Genomic DNA, 17193 nt, shown 5'->3' with positions numbered 1-17193 from the left:
TCAATGCCTTTCACACAGAGAACTTGCATCAGCATTAATTAGTTCCCATAATATGGATTAGAATCCATGTAAATGTCTCTGCATTTACTTTTGAGGCTATTTCTTGAAAAAAAGAACTGAAACCAACAGAAGACACCTCTCTCAACATGTGCTCTTCAAAATACGGTTAAGTATTCCTTTCACATTCCTATAATTTATTACTTATTAACGATTTATAACTTATTATCATTTAATACTTATTGCTGAAGATTGTCTTTGTTTTGCACTAGGGTTTTGGCAGCTCTGGCACTAATCTGTTTGGGTGAGTTGGCACTACCTTGGATTGAATAATGGATTAAAAATACTTCCTGTCTTTATTCACGGTATCTAGTACAAATATTTCAGCATAAAAATAAGAAAAAACCCAACAGAATTCTGTTATGTAACAACACAAGCCAGATAAATTCTCAAGTATTTTTAAATACATTATCAATTAGGCATTATAAATTACTTTGTTTTAAGGCAAATTAATCTTTCCGGGCCAGGTTATTTTTTCCACGTATGCAGTCTGCCAAAGGGAAATTCTTCTTACAAAGTTTCCCTGGTAATTCTCTCAAAAGACAGAAAGATCCACACTATCCATTTAAGTCTCCATCCTGAACAGACTCATTATGCCTTTCATAAAGGGTCTTTAAATTGTTTCCAAGAAAATAGACAAGTTGTTATAACACAGACTCTCCTGTTTAATTGTTACGGTACACTCTGACCTCCAAAGGTCTCATTTCTTTTAAGATTTTCCCTTAAATTCTGGTAACTCACCAACTTAACAGGTCGAATTGACATGATGGTTTTACTAGATCCTCCCCAGTCAAAGAAGCATTTGTATTTTCCTTTCTCCAATACATATTGTTCTCCACAGAAATATTTCTGCTGATATGCCACCCACCTGAAGAATGACACAAAAATTAACCTGAAAACATCACATTTTTCTGAGTAGTTTGATGACAATAACAGCAAGTCAAGCACAACAAAAAACCCACCTGGCAGACAGTGCAACATTAAACCTGATGAGAGGCACAAAACTGTCTCATACTTCATTTTCTGCTTCTACCTACTTTGGCAAACAGAAGATTTTAGGTGTCTGCCTTCCCATCAAACTCATTGTGAGATGATGCCCTGCTCAGAAGCTCAGAGGAGAGACATTTAATTGATAACTTTTTCATTCTCTCTTAATTGAATCTTTACCTGTTTGGCATCCCCCAGACAGGGCTTTCTTACAACTTTTCCAGTTGGATTTAGGAAAAATGGTGGAAGAAGAAAGAGAAGTAACTGAGGAATGCTTGATGAGAGAAAGCAAAAGCCTGCAATAGTTGGCAGTTCAAGCTTGTCCCACCATGCTTTCCCTGTTGCAGTTTAAGAAGAATGAAACCCCCACCTAGAGGGTCCCTCTAACCCTGCACAGTGGCAGAAGCAGATGGGGGATAGTTAGACACCACTAAATCACCCACTTTTGGTGGTGCATTCCTCTTTTACTCACCCAGCACTGGGACTATTATATTAGGGATATTACAGGGCATGTCCTCACCCATTTTACTTTTATCACCCACTGGTCAATCTGTTTGCTATTAATTTATCTAATACTTTTTTTTAGCCTCCTGGTGCTCTCTGCTACCACAGCCCCTTCAGCACCAAGTTCCAGAAACTCACTGCCTCTGGTGTAGGAAAGGCTTTTTTTCATCCCACCTCAAAATCTGCTTTAAAGCAATCTCCACTTCTGCAAAGCATTTCCCTCAACTGTTGTCATGCAAGATTCTGTGAACTGCTTTAATCTTGTCTTACCACCTTCAGGATTTTGCAGCTCTCATTTGTATCCCTCCTCTCCAAACTGAGTCTCAGCCTTTCATTCTTGTACCTAATCCTCATGAGACACTAATCACCAATCCCTACATAAGCAATTCAGGTCCCTCACTTCACAGTTCCTGATCCCCATCACCATCAGGGTAGGTATGACAATGTTAATAACTGCATTTTTAAAATAACTGCATATTTTAAAATTTTAAAATTATTAAATGTCTGGAATTTCCACCCCCATGATTCCACAGTGCTCTTTTCCCATAAAGTCTTTCATGTTTTAGCATTTAGTGGTATTATTTTTCATGCACAGTACCATGCCTTCCAAATAATGGCCTACTCTATCATTCCAGTAGATACTTACAAAAAGGCCATTATATCTTATCTTCCTGTGAACTCCTGCAGTATCTGATGGATCAGAGCTGTTATTTCATGCCAGGCATTCTCACCCACCCCCCCACTAATTTTTAGGCTTCTAGTGCTTTTGAGTTTGTCCTTAATTAATACTGCATAACTCTGTCAACAGACACTGCATGTGGTCTAATGTACCTTATTTATTGCAATTGTGTTGTTTATTTTCCTCCTGAACTTCACATATGCACACCAAAAGTTAGCCAAGTCCACCCTGGAAGCTGGATCAGTTTGAACCAGGTATCTTCAACACCTGTTGCTTTAACTCTCTCCTTTAAGTAGTTCTATAAAAAGTATATTAATTTCAGTGCCAGCAGTCTGACTTTATTACAAATACAGCACATCTCATCCTTTCTGGACAGGCTCTACCTGTCCCAAAAGTTATACCAGCTCTTAATATATCTAAAATATCTCTTCAGTATTACTGCCAAAGCTACTATCATGAAACTATAGTCTTTGACACCTTAGGAGAGACATTACAAACTCTCTCTACCAACAAGAATGCTCAGATCCAAATCAAGGTGTAGGCAGGAGAGCTACAGAAAACTAAAATGATTTCCCTTCCATTCCCCAATGAAACTTACAGAAACACTTTTCTCCTCCAAATATTTACCACGTGTACCATGTGGAAGACATTCAAAAGATGTACCCAAATGTGCACAGAAATGTTTAACAGCTCCATCCATCCATTTGAGCAGACTTACACTCCACTTTTCACAAGAATCGACCTCGTCTCTGGGCCAAATCCAGCCTGCTCCAAATCAGGGATTTCTTCATTGACGATGTCAAATCCTTTCCCGTCTTCATCATCAGACTGGAAAAGTGCCACTGAAGACTCTATGAAATCCTAAGAGGCAGCACAGGAGTTAGAAGACTGTCACAGCTCAATGACTCTTCACAACATAACACATTTTGGCAAGGAGTTGTAGCCAGAGACACAGCATGCTATGGAGCAGTGAAGGGACTTGGCTCCGTGGTGTGGATCTTTATGGGGTATTTTGGCACTGAAGTTCTGGAATAACTGGAAGCCTGGCAATCTGATATGGCCTTCAGGGGTTTGCACGGAACAGAGGAAGAGCCTGCTGCCCCTGAGCACCATCCTTTCCTCTTTGAGGATGGCTCAGAGTGCAAAGATGATGGTGTGGGAAGGAGAAGAGTTGAGAAGAGTTTAGCACTGATCTTCCAAAAGCCTCACTCCATGCAGGCCATGACTATAGTTTTTCATTTAACTTCTCCTTCCTCATCCCTTCCCAGCAACATGGCAATAATTACAGAGAGGAAAAGATCACCTTTCCAGCACAAGGGGTTTGCACTTTTTGGATACACCCACTGTAGCTATAAATAAATCCTGCTTAACACTGTCACATTCTCTCTTACATAGCTGTGACACTGCTTTGTGCTTTCAGCCAGCTTAGTTTCTTGGCCAGATTACCTGCACAGCTTCAGATTATTTGCATTTGGGTTTCAAATCTTCAGCTTTTTAACCACTTAGCAATTTTAAGCACACAGTTCAGCAGCTGCTTGGGAAAATAGAAAACAACAATCTGTTCACTTTATTCCTTTAACTTTTAACAGAAAGCATGAACTCAATTTCAGTGTTTCTCAAACATTCAGCAGTGTTATAATGAGTTGAAAATAAGTCTTGCAAACAAGAAATAAAGGTTATCAAGTAAATAATGTGGATGACAGAGATCCATAAACATATGAGGACACCACCATGGGTATTATTACACTAAACACTGAGAAAACAAAGATTTATAACTATGAAAAATCACTTAGAAATTAAGGACAAACCAAGCATGCAGCCAGATTCATTTGGTCAGGTGAACCTGATCAAACAGGCTCATTGGAGGGCACCACATTTTGCTACAGGATGAAATCACAATGAATAATGAAAACCAATTTTAGAATGAACACCTGACGCAGCTCAACTTCTCTGCACTGTTTACAGGACAGTAAAATGGTGATGGAACAAATCCTGTAGTAAAACTGGTTTTCTTACTGTGTTGACCACTTCCTTCTTTCATTTACTTAAACTGTTGCAACTACTTCAGGTATAAACTAGAAATTAAAGTGCCAGGTCTGGAAAAATCATCATGAACAACTGCAGCTTCAGACTACTTTTTAGCCAAAATTTAAAAAAAAAAAAAAAAAAAAAAAAAAAAAAGAATCGCCAAACTCGTGCAGTATTAATGCACATGAAAACCAGCTACTCTTAACAATCCTAAAGCAAAAGACTTATTTGTAAGAGTACCCAAAAAGTCATTTAGGTCAAATCTACACATAATTCCCTTAACTAAGTTTAAATACTGAAATATATCCACAATTGTAATTAAATTTAAAACATCTCTCAAATTCAGCCATCATTCTTTCCACTACTGCTTTTCTTACAACAAGCAACAGGAAAAGTACTTTTTAAGAAAAGACTTTCAGACCAAGGCAAATCATTCTAGACTTGAAAACATAAATAGGAAAGCTCTAAAGGCAACAAATTCTGCTCGACAGAAAAAGACTCAGAAACTTTGCTCTTTCACTGAGCCATGGGCAAAGCCCAGCCTGGAAGGTATTTGACACTGCAGAAAAGAAGCAAATGCCACTGTCCCTCAAAGCAGCTCACAGTCCAGACTGCTGCCTGCCCTCAGGAACATTTGACTCCGGTGTGTTCAACACAGATGCTGACAAGGGAGCTGGCAGCAGCTGGAAAAAACAATCCTACAAGATCTTTTTACCTCTGCTTCACAAACACTTCCCAAACCCCCACATCAGCACCTGTGAGTGTTCACTGCAGGAATATTGAAGCCAGCCAAGAGCTGAGAGCCCTTGCAGCGTGCCCACGTGTGTGCACATCTTCACCAGTGGCCGGGGAGGGGGGACGTGCAACAATCCCCACTTTGTGTGTGGTGCCCGACTTTTCCGACTTGTCAGGAAATGAAATTCCTGCCTCAGCTCGACTGCAGCACTGCCCTGAGTACAGAAACAGGGGCTGCATTTCCCCAGCACTAGCAGGCTCTGGTGGAACCTGGCATGTGGGGTTGTGGTGGCTGGGGAGCATCTGAATAGCTCTGCACACTGCTAAGCCCCGGTGACAGAGGGGACTGACACGGGCTGACGAGGCTCTGCAGAGCCACTGATGTGCCTCTGCCCCAGCTCCAGCTCTGGGAGCACCACACAAAGACTTCTGATCCCACTGTGCCTGCAGCTGACTCAGGTACATGGGGCTCAGCAGCTTCAGCTCCCAGCCCTCTGAGCCAGGCTCAGTTCCCTGAAGGTCTGGGCTGGCCTTAAAGCCAACACAGCCAAGGTCTGCTGGCGTGATGCCCCAGCAGAAAAATCCAAGTCTGGCTGAGCTGGCCCCATTGAGCCCACACCGTGAGTCTGTCCAAAGAGCAGGGTCAGTGCCCAGCCCCACTGCCCATCTAAAGTGACCATGAATAATGTGGCTCAGTTACACTTCACAGAACCCCAAGTCTTCCACAGAGACTCTCGAATTCATTTGACTAAACGAGAAGAGCAATAAAGATCTGATATCCAGCGATATCCCTGCGGATTCTGAGACCACTGCAACCTTTACCTTGCTTCCCCGACAGAATTCCTGAGCTTAGGGAGAAGAGCCAGGACCTTTGCTGTGCAGTGAGGGGCCTTAAGCACAGAGATTTTGGATTTTTGCCCAGGTCCCCTTGAAACTGAACATTTGGTACTAAAATATTTTTAAAATCCTGACCTTAAGTATCGCATACAAAGTCACAAAGGGAGCATATGGCCAGCCTGAACACTGCCCTGTGTGATGCACATCACAGAGAGGGAGGCAATCTGCTGGTCAAGCCAAACAACACAATGCCAGGCCCATTACTCATTTTATTGGCAAGCAGCTGATTGCCTTCACTTATGCAACAAATTGAGGGGAATTATTCCTTTTCACTTCTATTATCAATAGGTAAATATTTATGCATATTTATAAGCCAACTGGAATGATATATGTTGATATATGACTGTGAATTATATGTGTTTTTAAAATGTTAATGACTTGAGCCTTCTGACTGTTCGAGGTGCAAGTAAAATTAAATACAGAACATGGAAGGTCATTCTTGCTACCCACACGCACAATTTTAACTTGTATTTATGTCCTTTGTCAAGAGGAAAATCTAAAAAGATCATTTTCAGTTGCTCACAAATCCTACATATAGCTGGAAAAGAGAGGAAAACTAACATTATTCAGTAATTGAACAGGATTCTGCACAATCAAAATAAGGAATCTGAAGAAATTCCCTACCTACTTTTTTCTCAGAAACCTGAAAATAAATTATTTAGAGAGGGATATTCTTCTTCAATTCAATTCATTCTTCTATATTTGTTTTGATAGATTCTGATTATAAACCCAGCTTTTGCTAGGTGCCTGTCATGAAAAACAAACCTGCAAATTGTGAATTTAAGTATAGCCTTCTTGGATTCATATTAACTTTTTATTTAAGAAAAAAAAAAAAAGACTGTTGAGACAGTGAGTTTGCTCTAAATGCCTATCTTCAATTTCTACAAAATTCCTGGCTCAGGAGTATCACATCTCTTCAGATGAGGAGATGAGTAATCTGAGTATACAAAACTGAGTAAATATCAGAGCGAACAATCTTACTCTCAGAAGAAGTTACTCTTTGCAGCTGTATTTAATGCTCACAGAGTTCCCATTATAATAATAAAAAAAAAAATCCTTCAAACCCTTACACAAACAAACAAAAAAACCAAACCAAACGAAATGATGAAGAACTTCTAATCCCATGTTTCCCCATCCCTAAAAAGTCTAACTTTGCTTCCAGTACTGGACTCTTATAAATAGTTTTTTTTATTATTTCATCCTTGCCTCCACTAAACACATTTTAGTAGCAGGGATTTTTTTACCATGATTATTTTTGCTGCCAAAATTTTCTGGCAGAAAAATCACAGACAGAGGGTAATGCTGTTTTAAGGCTTGCAACAGCTGCTGCATTGAAAAGCTATTTTTATTTTAATCAAGAACTACTCTGTACACTCGGGCACGCTACGCTTTTAAGAAAATTCTGTTTGAGAGATTCAGATAGCTTGAGGTGCAGGAGTGAGGTACTTGGAAAACCTGGCAGGTAGACGAGGAATTCTGCACGATTCAATTCTTGTATCAACTTCACAAAGACTGTTTAGAACCTGCTTCTTCTTAATGCAGCCTAGATTTCAGCCAGTAGGAAAAGAATGAGGATGAACACGGGCAAAAGACAGAATGACCAAACCCAAGCCAGCTGTACCGTGGACAAAGAATAACCTTGCTCTTTACGGACAGAGCCGTGCATAATTTGTATGAAATCCATGTAAGTACTTACAGCCTGAAGGAAGCGGAAGGACAGGAGGGCACTGCCAGTTCCCCCCCAGGAGTGTCTGTCCTCATAATCTCCCTCCTCCAGCAAGAACTGATGGCCTTTGTAGCGCTCCTTATCATAGGCAACCCATCTGTGGCAGCCCCACAACAAAAGGAAGAGAAGTCAGTAAAGGCAAAACAACTGCACACATGATTTTCTGTAACAAATGAAAGGGGAAGAGAACATCCCAAAACCACTAAAACGAGTATCACAAACCCAGCCAGTGAACAAGGCAATGCTTGTTTGGAGTCACAACAGGCACCCATGAAGTGTTCTTTGTGGATCAAAATCCCACCATGTGATTCTTTAGCCAACAACAGTTGATTTATGTAACGTTTCTCCATGTACCTCCTCTCAGCCAGCCACATTCCCAATACCAAGATTTAGTACCACAGAGCCCAGGATGCATCAGATGCCAAAAGTTTCAGTGATAAAAAAACCAAGCAGCAGATCTCTTCAGTGTGCTAGTAAATGATGAGACTCTACCCTAGCTTGAGCTGGTGACAAAATTAACATATTTCTGCAGAACAAGATTTCGCCTGCTAATATTATTTTTTTGCATTAATCTAAAAGCATACACATATAAACAAATTGAATATATATTCCATATTGCATATGGAATATGTTTTAGCACTAAACAAACTGAACTTTTCGAAGTATTTTGAATATATAGATAAGGCTCAGTTAAAGGAAGGTGTTTCCATATCAACTTCAAGTCTCTACAGGATCTTAATTTGAAAATGTGCTTCCCCCTCCTTTTGTCTTGTAAACATTTCTTTCATTAAAGCTCCCCTGTAAATATTAGAACTGCTGTACAAATTCTGTTGGCAGTGAAATCTGGCAGGCTTTACTTTTAGTACTTTTAGTACCATTTGGTTTACATTAATTCAGCTGTTTAGGTTACCACAGCACTAAAAATAAAAGCTGCCACAACAGACAGAACAATGACTTTTAATAATCGGAGGCTCCCCAGATAGAAAACACACAATGCACTTATGAGTAGATTATTTGAGTATTAACAATTAGGTTTGTTTTGAATTTAGTGCCTGTAAAATTCTGACAGCAGCCTGAAAGGATCTATGTTATTCCATCTTTATACTGAAGTGGAAAACCCCTTTGGAAACAAAAGCAAGATTTTCTGCAAACTGTTTTATTACTGAGGTCTTTGGCAGAAGCAACCATCCTGCCTGCTCTCAGACAGTCCTGTCCTGTTGGGAGTTGGGAGAGGGTGAAAGAGCAACACGAGGGGTTGGCAGCTGGTGCTGGGTTTGCCTCAGAGCACCCACCTTGTTACACAGGTGTGACACAGCCCCCTGTGTGTGTGAGACACAGGGAGGGGCAGGGCAACACAGAATCCATCCAAAGCCTCAATTAATGAAGATAACAGCACATTCCCAATTCCAGATAACATGAAACAGGTGGCACAGGAAAACCATTGAGACAATGAAACAGTTTGTAGGTTTCAGAGGTATTAAAATGTCAAACTGAAGACCGACCACACCTACCCAAGGTCATTTCAGCAAATTAAGTGGAGACTATCAGGAGTATAAAGCAATACAAATTAAAGCTCTGTGTGGCCTAATTTACTGGCATCCAAATGGCAAACACTGGCTTCACACCTTTCACACATTTACCTTGGCAGGCTGATAATCGAAGAGCTGATAATACAAGAAATATACACTCCTTTCTTTTCAAAACATTTCACCTGTGGAAGATTCCAGTCACCCCCCGTTAGTTAGCACTTCTAAGCACTTAATTATGCTTCTCTCCCTTAAAATAAATAAATATAAAAGTGAAATATACTCACACTCCACCAATTACACGTAGTGATCCAATTTCCTGAAACTCTTCTTCACTACCAAACAGTGCTGGGACAGAAGTGATGCTTTCTGAAAACTCTTTGAACCATCCTCCAAAGTGGGGTTTCTCATATATTATTATCTAGAAAACATGATGCTGAGCTTAATCCTTCAAAAGCAGACAAGAAGCCTCTCCCTGTACTTTGCTGAAGTTATTTCCATGACTGCAGTTAACAGCCCCTTCAGGTTCCTCATCTGCTGAATCGCACAGATCAGCTGTTAACAATATTTATATCTGTTGCAGCATTTATTAGAAAAACACCCAAGCCATGCATGTATTTGTATAATTAAAAGTTACCTAAAGCACTAACATTTTTGTAGAAAAAGGAGCAATAACTCTGGATCAGCTTTCAGCTCCTCAGATCACAGAAGGATCATGGTCTCACTCACAACTCCTTGTACTAGAATAGGGGATAGGCTGGCAGGGTTCTATTCCTGTCCTCTTCCTCCCTTCCCTCTCCTTTTTTTTTTTAAACTTGGTATGTTAAATGGGAAAATCTCCCCCAATCCCTTTATCATTACAGTGACTAATGTGTCAAGTCAGAAAAACTCATTTCATAGCAAATTCACATTTTCCTAATATGTGAAAAACAAACCACTGCTTTTACACCCCATCAAACACTAAGTAACTTGACAGCACTAGTGAATTTTTCTTCAGCAGCAAGCACTGAATAGCTATCAAACATCACATACCAAACAAAAGGAAAGCAGCTTGCATAAAGGTTTTATATTCCCAGTGTGCTTCTATTTTATTGTCAATGCCCTCTGTGCTTACCTTGACATTCATTGGCATTTGCACCTTTAGTCCACCCTAAAAACAGATGGGGGGGGGGGAAATAGGTATTTCTATTAAACTTGAAGTTCCACTTTGACATATGTTTTACAGTACTATCAGAGCATGAAATCTTTGCAATTATATTCACCACTTTCAGGGTTGGCCATAGATTTCAAAAGGCTATAAACACTATAAACCTGACCTACAAACAAATCAGTGCACTGACAAACCTCTAAGACTGCAAGCAATTTAAAAATATTCCTTTATGGTCTGGGAATCTAAAGTAAATATTTACTACATATTTTTAAACTAATGGATATTGACCAGTTTTTAAAATTAACTTTTAAAGCTTTATTGCACTCATTTCAAATTTCTAAAGCACAAATGCTGCAACACTAGAAGCGAGAGCAAACAGCAGGAGAGACAGAAAATAGAGTCTGACATATTCATGTTTCTGGTCAAAGAGCAAATACAACAAATGCATCTTCTCTGGAAATGTGAGTGAATGATGCTCTGTGAGGGAATAAGACACTGACCTCACTTGAATGACTGAAGAGACAGCTATAAGTCTTACTCCTTTATGGCTTTTGAACTGTTTTTCTGTAGGCTTACTATGTTCACAGTAAAATTTGTGTTATACCCCTTCCCATCTCTCTCACACGTAGATCCACGTGCTGTCTATCAACACAAAAAAGCAGCTGCACCTCCCCAGATTTCTGGGCAATCTGTGGTCAGAGAAATACTACTGGGTAATAAACTCCTTATCTGGTCTTCCATCCCCAATAGACTCTAACTGAAAATAAAGAAAATCTAACTGTACAACTGAAAAAAAGAAAATCAACAACTTTGGAAGGGCTTTTTGGTTAATGAATTGGTGTTGGATGCAATAAAATGAAGAGCCCTTCAATTCTGTTTTATTTGACCTCCTCCCAACAACAGCAGTTTCCTAGGAAGATGCTGAGGGGTGCAGAAGCCCAGCAAGTCACAGTGACCAAAGCAAACACACCATGGAGGAGCATTACATGTGTAAGGATTCACCCGAAAAGAACATTAGAATCCAAGTTGTATTTAGGTCCAAACCTCTGGGGAAGCAACAACAACAACAAAGGAAGGCACACACTTTATTAGGGAATTGTGAAGTCCTCACCATTCTTAAGGGACGCAGAGATTTTACATCTGCTGAAGGAATTTCAGGTGGTGAATCACATTCTTCCAAAACCGTCATCTCTCCCTTGTAATTCAAGTCTGAATAAGCAAGCCATCTACAACAGTAAGGATAAAGGACTCAATAAGTTCATATAATTAGATTTCAAATACAAACATCTCACTAAAATTATTTTCCTTTTTGTACTCATAAGAACTAGATAATGTTTTAGACAGCACATCAAAACAAAGCTGTATTTAAATATGCTGGCAACATCACTGCTAAGAAGATCTCAGACACTTTTCCTCAGTCCAACCTAAATATAAATGAAAGAGATGAAAATTACCAATTTGTTCACTCACTTAAAAAAGCCAGCTTGTTATTCCTGAGTATCCAAAAAAAAGTCAGTACTGAAGATATTTGTATTGAATTTTATCTAGGATTGTCACCTTATCAATTAAAAGGCTTCTAACATCAATCCCATGTAATTTTTTTCAGTGGAAGTTATTAAAGTATGATTATGTACAACACTCCTTTGGAAAGCTATTGTAATTTTGACACGAGGATTTAAAATGTTGGGAGTCCTTCACACTGTTTTAAATCAAAAAGAAAGCTAAGTGCAGAAGCTGGACACAGGTTTAGTCGACCACGCAAGGAATGGAGGAAGAGGCACAGAGCCATATGGAAAGTGATGTTCCTAAAACTACTAAATTTTGTCAAAACTAAGACAAGCTCTGTTTTTAACTCCTTCACCATCTCGAGCTTCACAGACATATTGTGAGATTGTGGGAAGGAAGACTTGGCTCACGTGGAAAGGCAACACTCCTGTAATAGAAGAGCTAATGTCATTCTGCAATGATTTATGAGAAGAGCCACACAACTCCCAAACTTCAGGAACTGTGAGGTGTTGGCCCACGGAAGAGCCCATTCTGCTCAATACAGGAAGCACTGGGCTACCCAGGGGCCTGTGTCCTATTGCATCACCTCCCTGCAGAACAGCAGGATATGGCTGGAGGTTGAGAAATGCTGGAATGATGTAACACTCATTTTCTGGTATTCAGCCACAGTGTTATGGTTGTAACAGGGTGGGTGACTTGGGACACAGTATTTATTCTCCAATGAACTCAAAGCTAATTATAGCTGAGTTGCTTCTTCTATTTATAAAGCTACTCAAATATGGAATTACTGAAGACTTCTGCCAGCAACTAGGAAAAAATGCCTTCAAAAATTTGGTTCTGCTACTAGGAGCCCACAGAGCACAGTGCTGAAATGTAGAGCTGGGAATATTCAGTGTATGTTTACTGATTTGTAGCAAAACCCCCCAAATATTGTTCATGTTGCTGACTGACTTTCATCCCATGACATTACTCTTCTACCTGCTGGCAAAATGCTGTTAAAAAGGTTCAGTACTCACACTCCTGATCTGACTCTTATGTAAGGGTTTTCCTCAACATCCAGTTCTTCTAAATTGGCAACTGCACCCTGTATGCAGATGGGAAGTCCCTCTGTACTGCCAGCTGCCAGGCAGAACTCCACCTCTGGAATGCCACAGTCCTGTGGAAACAAATCAAAGGGTAATGTTTCTCCACACCTGCAGACTCTGCCCCCAAACATTCCCTTTTTTGCCCCATCTTCTCACCCTTCTCCAGGCTTCATAGAATGGAAGGGTTTTATTCTTCTTTAAATGGAGGCTGGAATTTTTAAAAAGCTAAGGGAGGTAAATTTCCAGCTCCCACTAATTTTCAAAGAAGAAATTTATGCCTGTCAAGTGACTTTCAAAAAGGCCAGTTTAAATATTCTCCAACTAAAGGACTGAACAGCATTATAAAACTGACTTTTTATCTTTTAAAAAACAGTGCTTCCATAACACACATGATGCATGCATTAACCAAAACTTTCCAGAAATGTCTATTACATTCCCACCTCCCTCCCACGACAATCAAGTTCTGTAATGCAGAATCCAACTACAGTACCAAGCCATATGAGTTCAATTCTTTTTGTTGTGCTAAATAAATTTACAGCATTTTAGATGAAGGAAGAAAAAAAGAGCAATATTAGAAAACATCTATTTTATTAAGTAGACACTTTGGCAATTTTCCTGCTACCACAAAGCAACAACCTCTATTTCCTCACTGGAAGTTTACTACTGAGAGATACCACGCTGGAGAACAAACTTGTTGACCACATGCTCTTCTCTAGAATTTGCAGGGATTTTTATTGAGCCCCCCTCCTTTTGCAATATTTATATAACATGCATTGCCAACACTTTCTTCCCCAGCACTCAAACACATCGTGAACCAACAAGGATCTTCTGCAAGTCCCTGTGTCAGCAGGATGTTCCAGAACAGTGAAACGTGGCTCACGTCTGTAGCTGGAAAACAACACTTCTCAGTGATAACGTCCCCAGAACGCTTCCCCTTCCCGACCCACAGACCCATTTGCTTTAGGACAGAGGGCTTGGACAGCATAGAGAGATTCCCAAAATTCTAAAGGTGGCTGGAGGAAGATGCCCCCTGCATGTGCACTAGAGAAGAGGGATGAGGACTGGTCTCTGAGGGTGCCCTCACAGAAGCACCTGATTTCTGGATTTGGTGAGGACCCAGGAAGGTCACATCATGACAGAGATCCTGCATGGACCGTGGAAGGAAAAACACAAGAGCATGCAGAGAAACCCAGCAACAGGGCACAAAAGCTCAGGAAGCTCCAGCACCTCATCTCATGACACTGTCCTTTTGCATGTGGGCTTTGAGCGGGGTTTTTATGGGGTAACATCCCACAGCTTCTTGGTTAGCAAGATTTTTTCAGTAGCTATTGAAGTGTCAGCAGTGAGTGTGGCAATTAGAATGGATGCACTTCAGGATATTGTTTCACTTTGCTCCCGAGACCTGAGGTAACACAGTAATACTGTTTTGGCAACTCCCCCTCCTGCAGAGTCACATTTCCTCTGTATTGTACCTTGCAAACAATGCACAGTCTTTGTTTTTAGAACAAAAACTGCAATACAGGAATTTTTATTTTCAGATGAACAAACCCAGAAAAACGAGGAAAAGAGACTTTCTAGAAAAATGCTGCTTTATAGGAAAATGCTAAGGAACTCCACTCCTCAATTCTAAGTGCATTGCTAGACAAGGTTAAAAAAAATAAAAACAATCTCCCCATAGTTTTCACATGTATATGTATCTTATTAAGCCACAGTTAAGAAATATTTCAAGTCTGTGGGGTTTTTTCCTAAAAATATCTGATATGTAACAAGGCTGAAATTCAGAAATCCAACAATAAAGCTTGACACTGAAAATGGGAAGTTGCACCTCCAAGAATTCCACAAATAATGATGCCAGAATCCTAATGGTTTCAGATACATTCTGAAACAAAGTACCTACAAGACTAGACAAGTAGCAAAATAAAAGTATCTGCCTGCAGGCTCAGACAGAATATGAGATGGAATATGTTTAATTTTAATTCAGTAGGAGGCTCTTGTTTTTGTTTTTCATTTAAGATTGGAAAAAGCCAGTCTGTATTCTCTTTTCAAGTCTGCTCTCCTGACTCAGAAGCTCATGAAGCAGTCTCCAGCTCCAGAGATGACAAATGTAGCAGGGTAGGTAAAGCACAAGCACTCATAATAAAATCTCTCCTAGTTATCCCCATCTCTCTCCAGCAAGATTTTGAGAGCAATAAAAAAACCTCTACTCACAGTGATTGTATTTTTGAGTGTGTTCTAGATTAAGTCCACAAACTTCTTCCACAAAGTGTCACACAGTAAACCGAGGTCTTCATCGAAATCAATTCAAATATTTGTTTTTAAAGGCGGTAACATGGTTGAGCAAGAAGTATATTGTATTTTCTGAGCACATTTTTTTAAAGTCACAAATACACATTTTGACTTAAATATGCAATTCAATTTACCTGTACTGATGCACAGACTGCAGAAAATGGTAACATTTATTATTACTGAATGAGATGAATGTTATGTATTTGCTGATGCACACTCAGTGCTATGCTATTAATTTATACAATTCAAGCATGCAAATTTAGCTTGGTAAATATTGGCCCCAGCATGTTCATATTTGCCTGAGCATATTTAACAGGCCTCATTACTTTCAGAGGCTCCCTTAACGTTCCCAATAAAGCCACCATCTTTAGAAACAAAATGAAAACCACACAAATATGATAGCAGTCAGGTGGAGAACTAGATTCTTCAGTCCAAAGCCCTGTCATCTGCAAGGCGTCAAGATTTGGAAATGAGATACCCACATGCAAAACTATTATCATACAAAACTGCTACCACAGTATTTCAGCCCAGATCCCAAACTGGAAGGTTTCCTCCCTAAACTCACCCCCCAAACTGTGCCACCCCCCATCACAAGCAGTCCAAACTCACATCATTCATTGTCCTACTGACCCATTAGGCAAAAACAGAATAAAAAGCACAGCAAACAGATCATGCAGCTGTGCTCATTTCCAATGATAATACACAACCAGCAAATGCTTAGGTAGGTCACAGCCTCCAGGCATCCCTCTCTGCCTTCCTTACTCTGCGGTATTCTCCTCCTACCTCCACAGAGTCATCCTGGAATGCCTGTGCTTCCCTCGTGGTCTTTAGGGAGCTGGGATGTTTACAAAGCACGTGGAACACTTACAGACACCTCCAAAAGAGTAACATGGCCCTCAGCAGAAAGGTGAAGGCTCCTCCTGAAGAGAAGCCTTTAGCATGAAATATTCCTCTTCAGTGGCATCTCTGACGTTTTTCTAGTCTGACCAAGAGCTCCAGAAGAAGTGACAGACCTAAAGCCTTCAACTCCCTCAAGGTGGTCTTGGTTGTTTATCCTTCTTCTGGATCTAGGATTACAGCCCTAGAAGCTCCAGCAGGGCTAAATAAATTCAGCACTGCTAGGCCTTCTCCTCGGACCTGCCAGCTGTGGTGACTGAAGTGATCAAATCAGCCTGTTTAACTGGGGTGATTTTGTGTCAACAACAGGACAAAGAATGACTGAAGTCTGGCTTCTTATGGGAAATGCCAAAACAAGGATGAGAGAAGAGCCTATTAAAAACCAGGCCTAATTAGTTCTGGTATTCACATGATTGCTTTGTAATACAGTCTAGACACCACCTTACTTTAGATACACGTTTTGTCTTTAGGATGCTATCTGCTTCTGGAGCTTGTTTTTTTAATATTACTCTCTGTTGGTCCTCCAGGCTTTTTTATCCTTTCATAATTCTTACTCCCAGTGCTCCAGCACTGGACCACTCTTGCTACCCATCACCACCAACCAACTACAGAACTCAACAGAGTTGGTAGTAAAGTAAAATAATACAAAGGAAATTAATGATTACTGTCCTGGAAATACCAGCCAGCAAATGAAACCATCTGAAACTGCCAGGTGTCTTCCTATGGCATCTGACAAAGTAGTCCCTGCTTAAATTATGAACTTCCTTTCCCCTGGCAAACCATACAAACAAAACAAACACACCCTTCCATGTGATGCTGTGAACGAACCCATTACAAAGGGCATTGCTTAAGGAGACTCCACAAGGAATCCAGTTATTTCCTGCCCAACCATCCTGCAGACAGCATCCTGCTGTTTCAGATCCCTTGTCACCTTGCAAAATAGTGGTTTATAAGACTATTCCAGAATGGAGGTGTCAGGAACTCTTCCTGACTCTTGTTTTTGGGAACATAACATTTAGCACCCTCCCTGGGCTTCCAGAAACAGATAGAATAAAGCACAACACATGCAAAAAGGTCAGCAAATGTATATACAGTAGGCCAGAGAACTGAGCTGGCTACACAGACTGTGC

The 17193-nt window shown here is 40.3% G+C and overlaps 1 protein-coding gene across 1 annotated transcript in view; it reads right to left on the bottom strand.

Moving 5' to 3' along the window:
• CRYBG3 (crystallin beta-gamma domain containing 3) overlaps positions 1-17193 on the bottom strand; it is a 70086-nt gene that overhangs the window by 19005 nt on the left and 33888 nt on the right. The window contains 7 exon segments of the mRNA XM_017731420.1: positions 799-925; positions 2946-3088; positions 7584-7710; positions 9427-9560; positions 10254-10289; positions 11401-11515; positions 12812-12951. Of these exon segments, the coding sequence (XP_017586909.1) occupies positions 799-925; positions 2946-3088; positions 7584-7710; positions 9427-9560; positions 10254-10289; positions 11401-11515; positions 12812-12951 (822 nt within the window).

This window comes from Corvus brachyrhynchos, unplaced genomic scaffold (assembly GCF_000691975.1).
Source record: "Corvus brachyrhynchos isolate BGI_N302 unplaced genomic scaffold, ASM69197v1 scaffold152, whole genome shotgun sequence".
Lineage (NCBI taxonomy): Eukaryota > Metazoa > Chordata > Aves > Passeriformes > Corvidae > Corvus > Corvus brachyrhynchos.
This window is presented reverse-complemented; position numbering and strand designations above follow the sequence as displayed.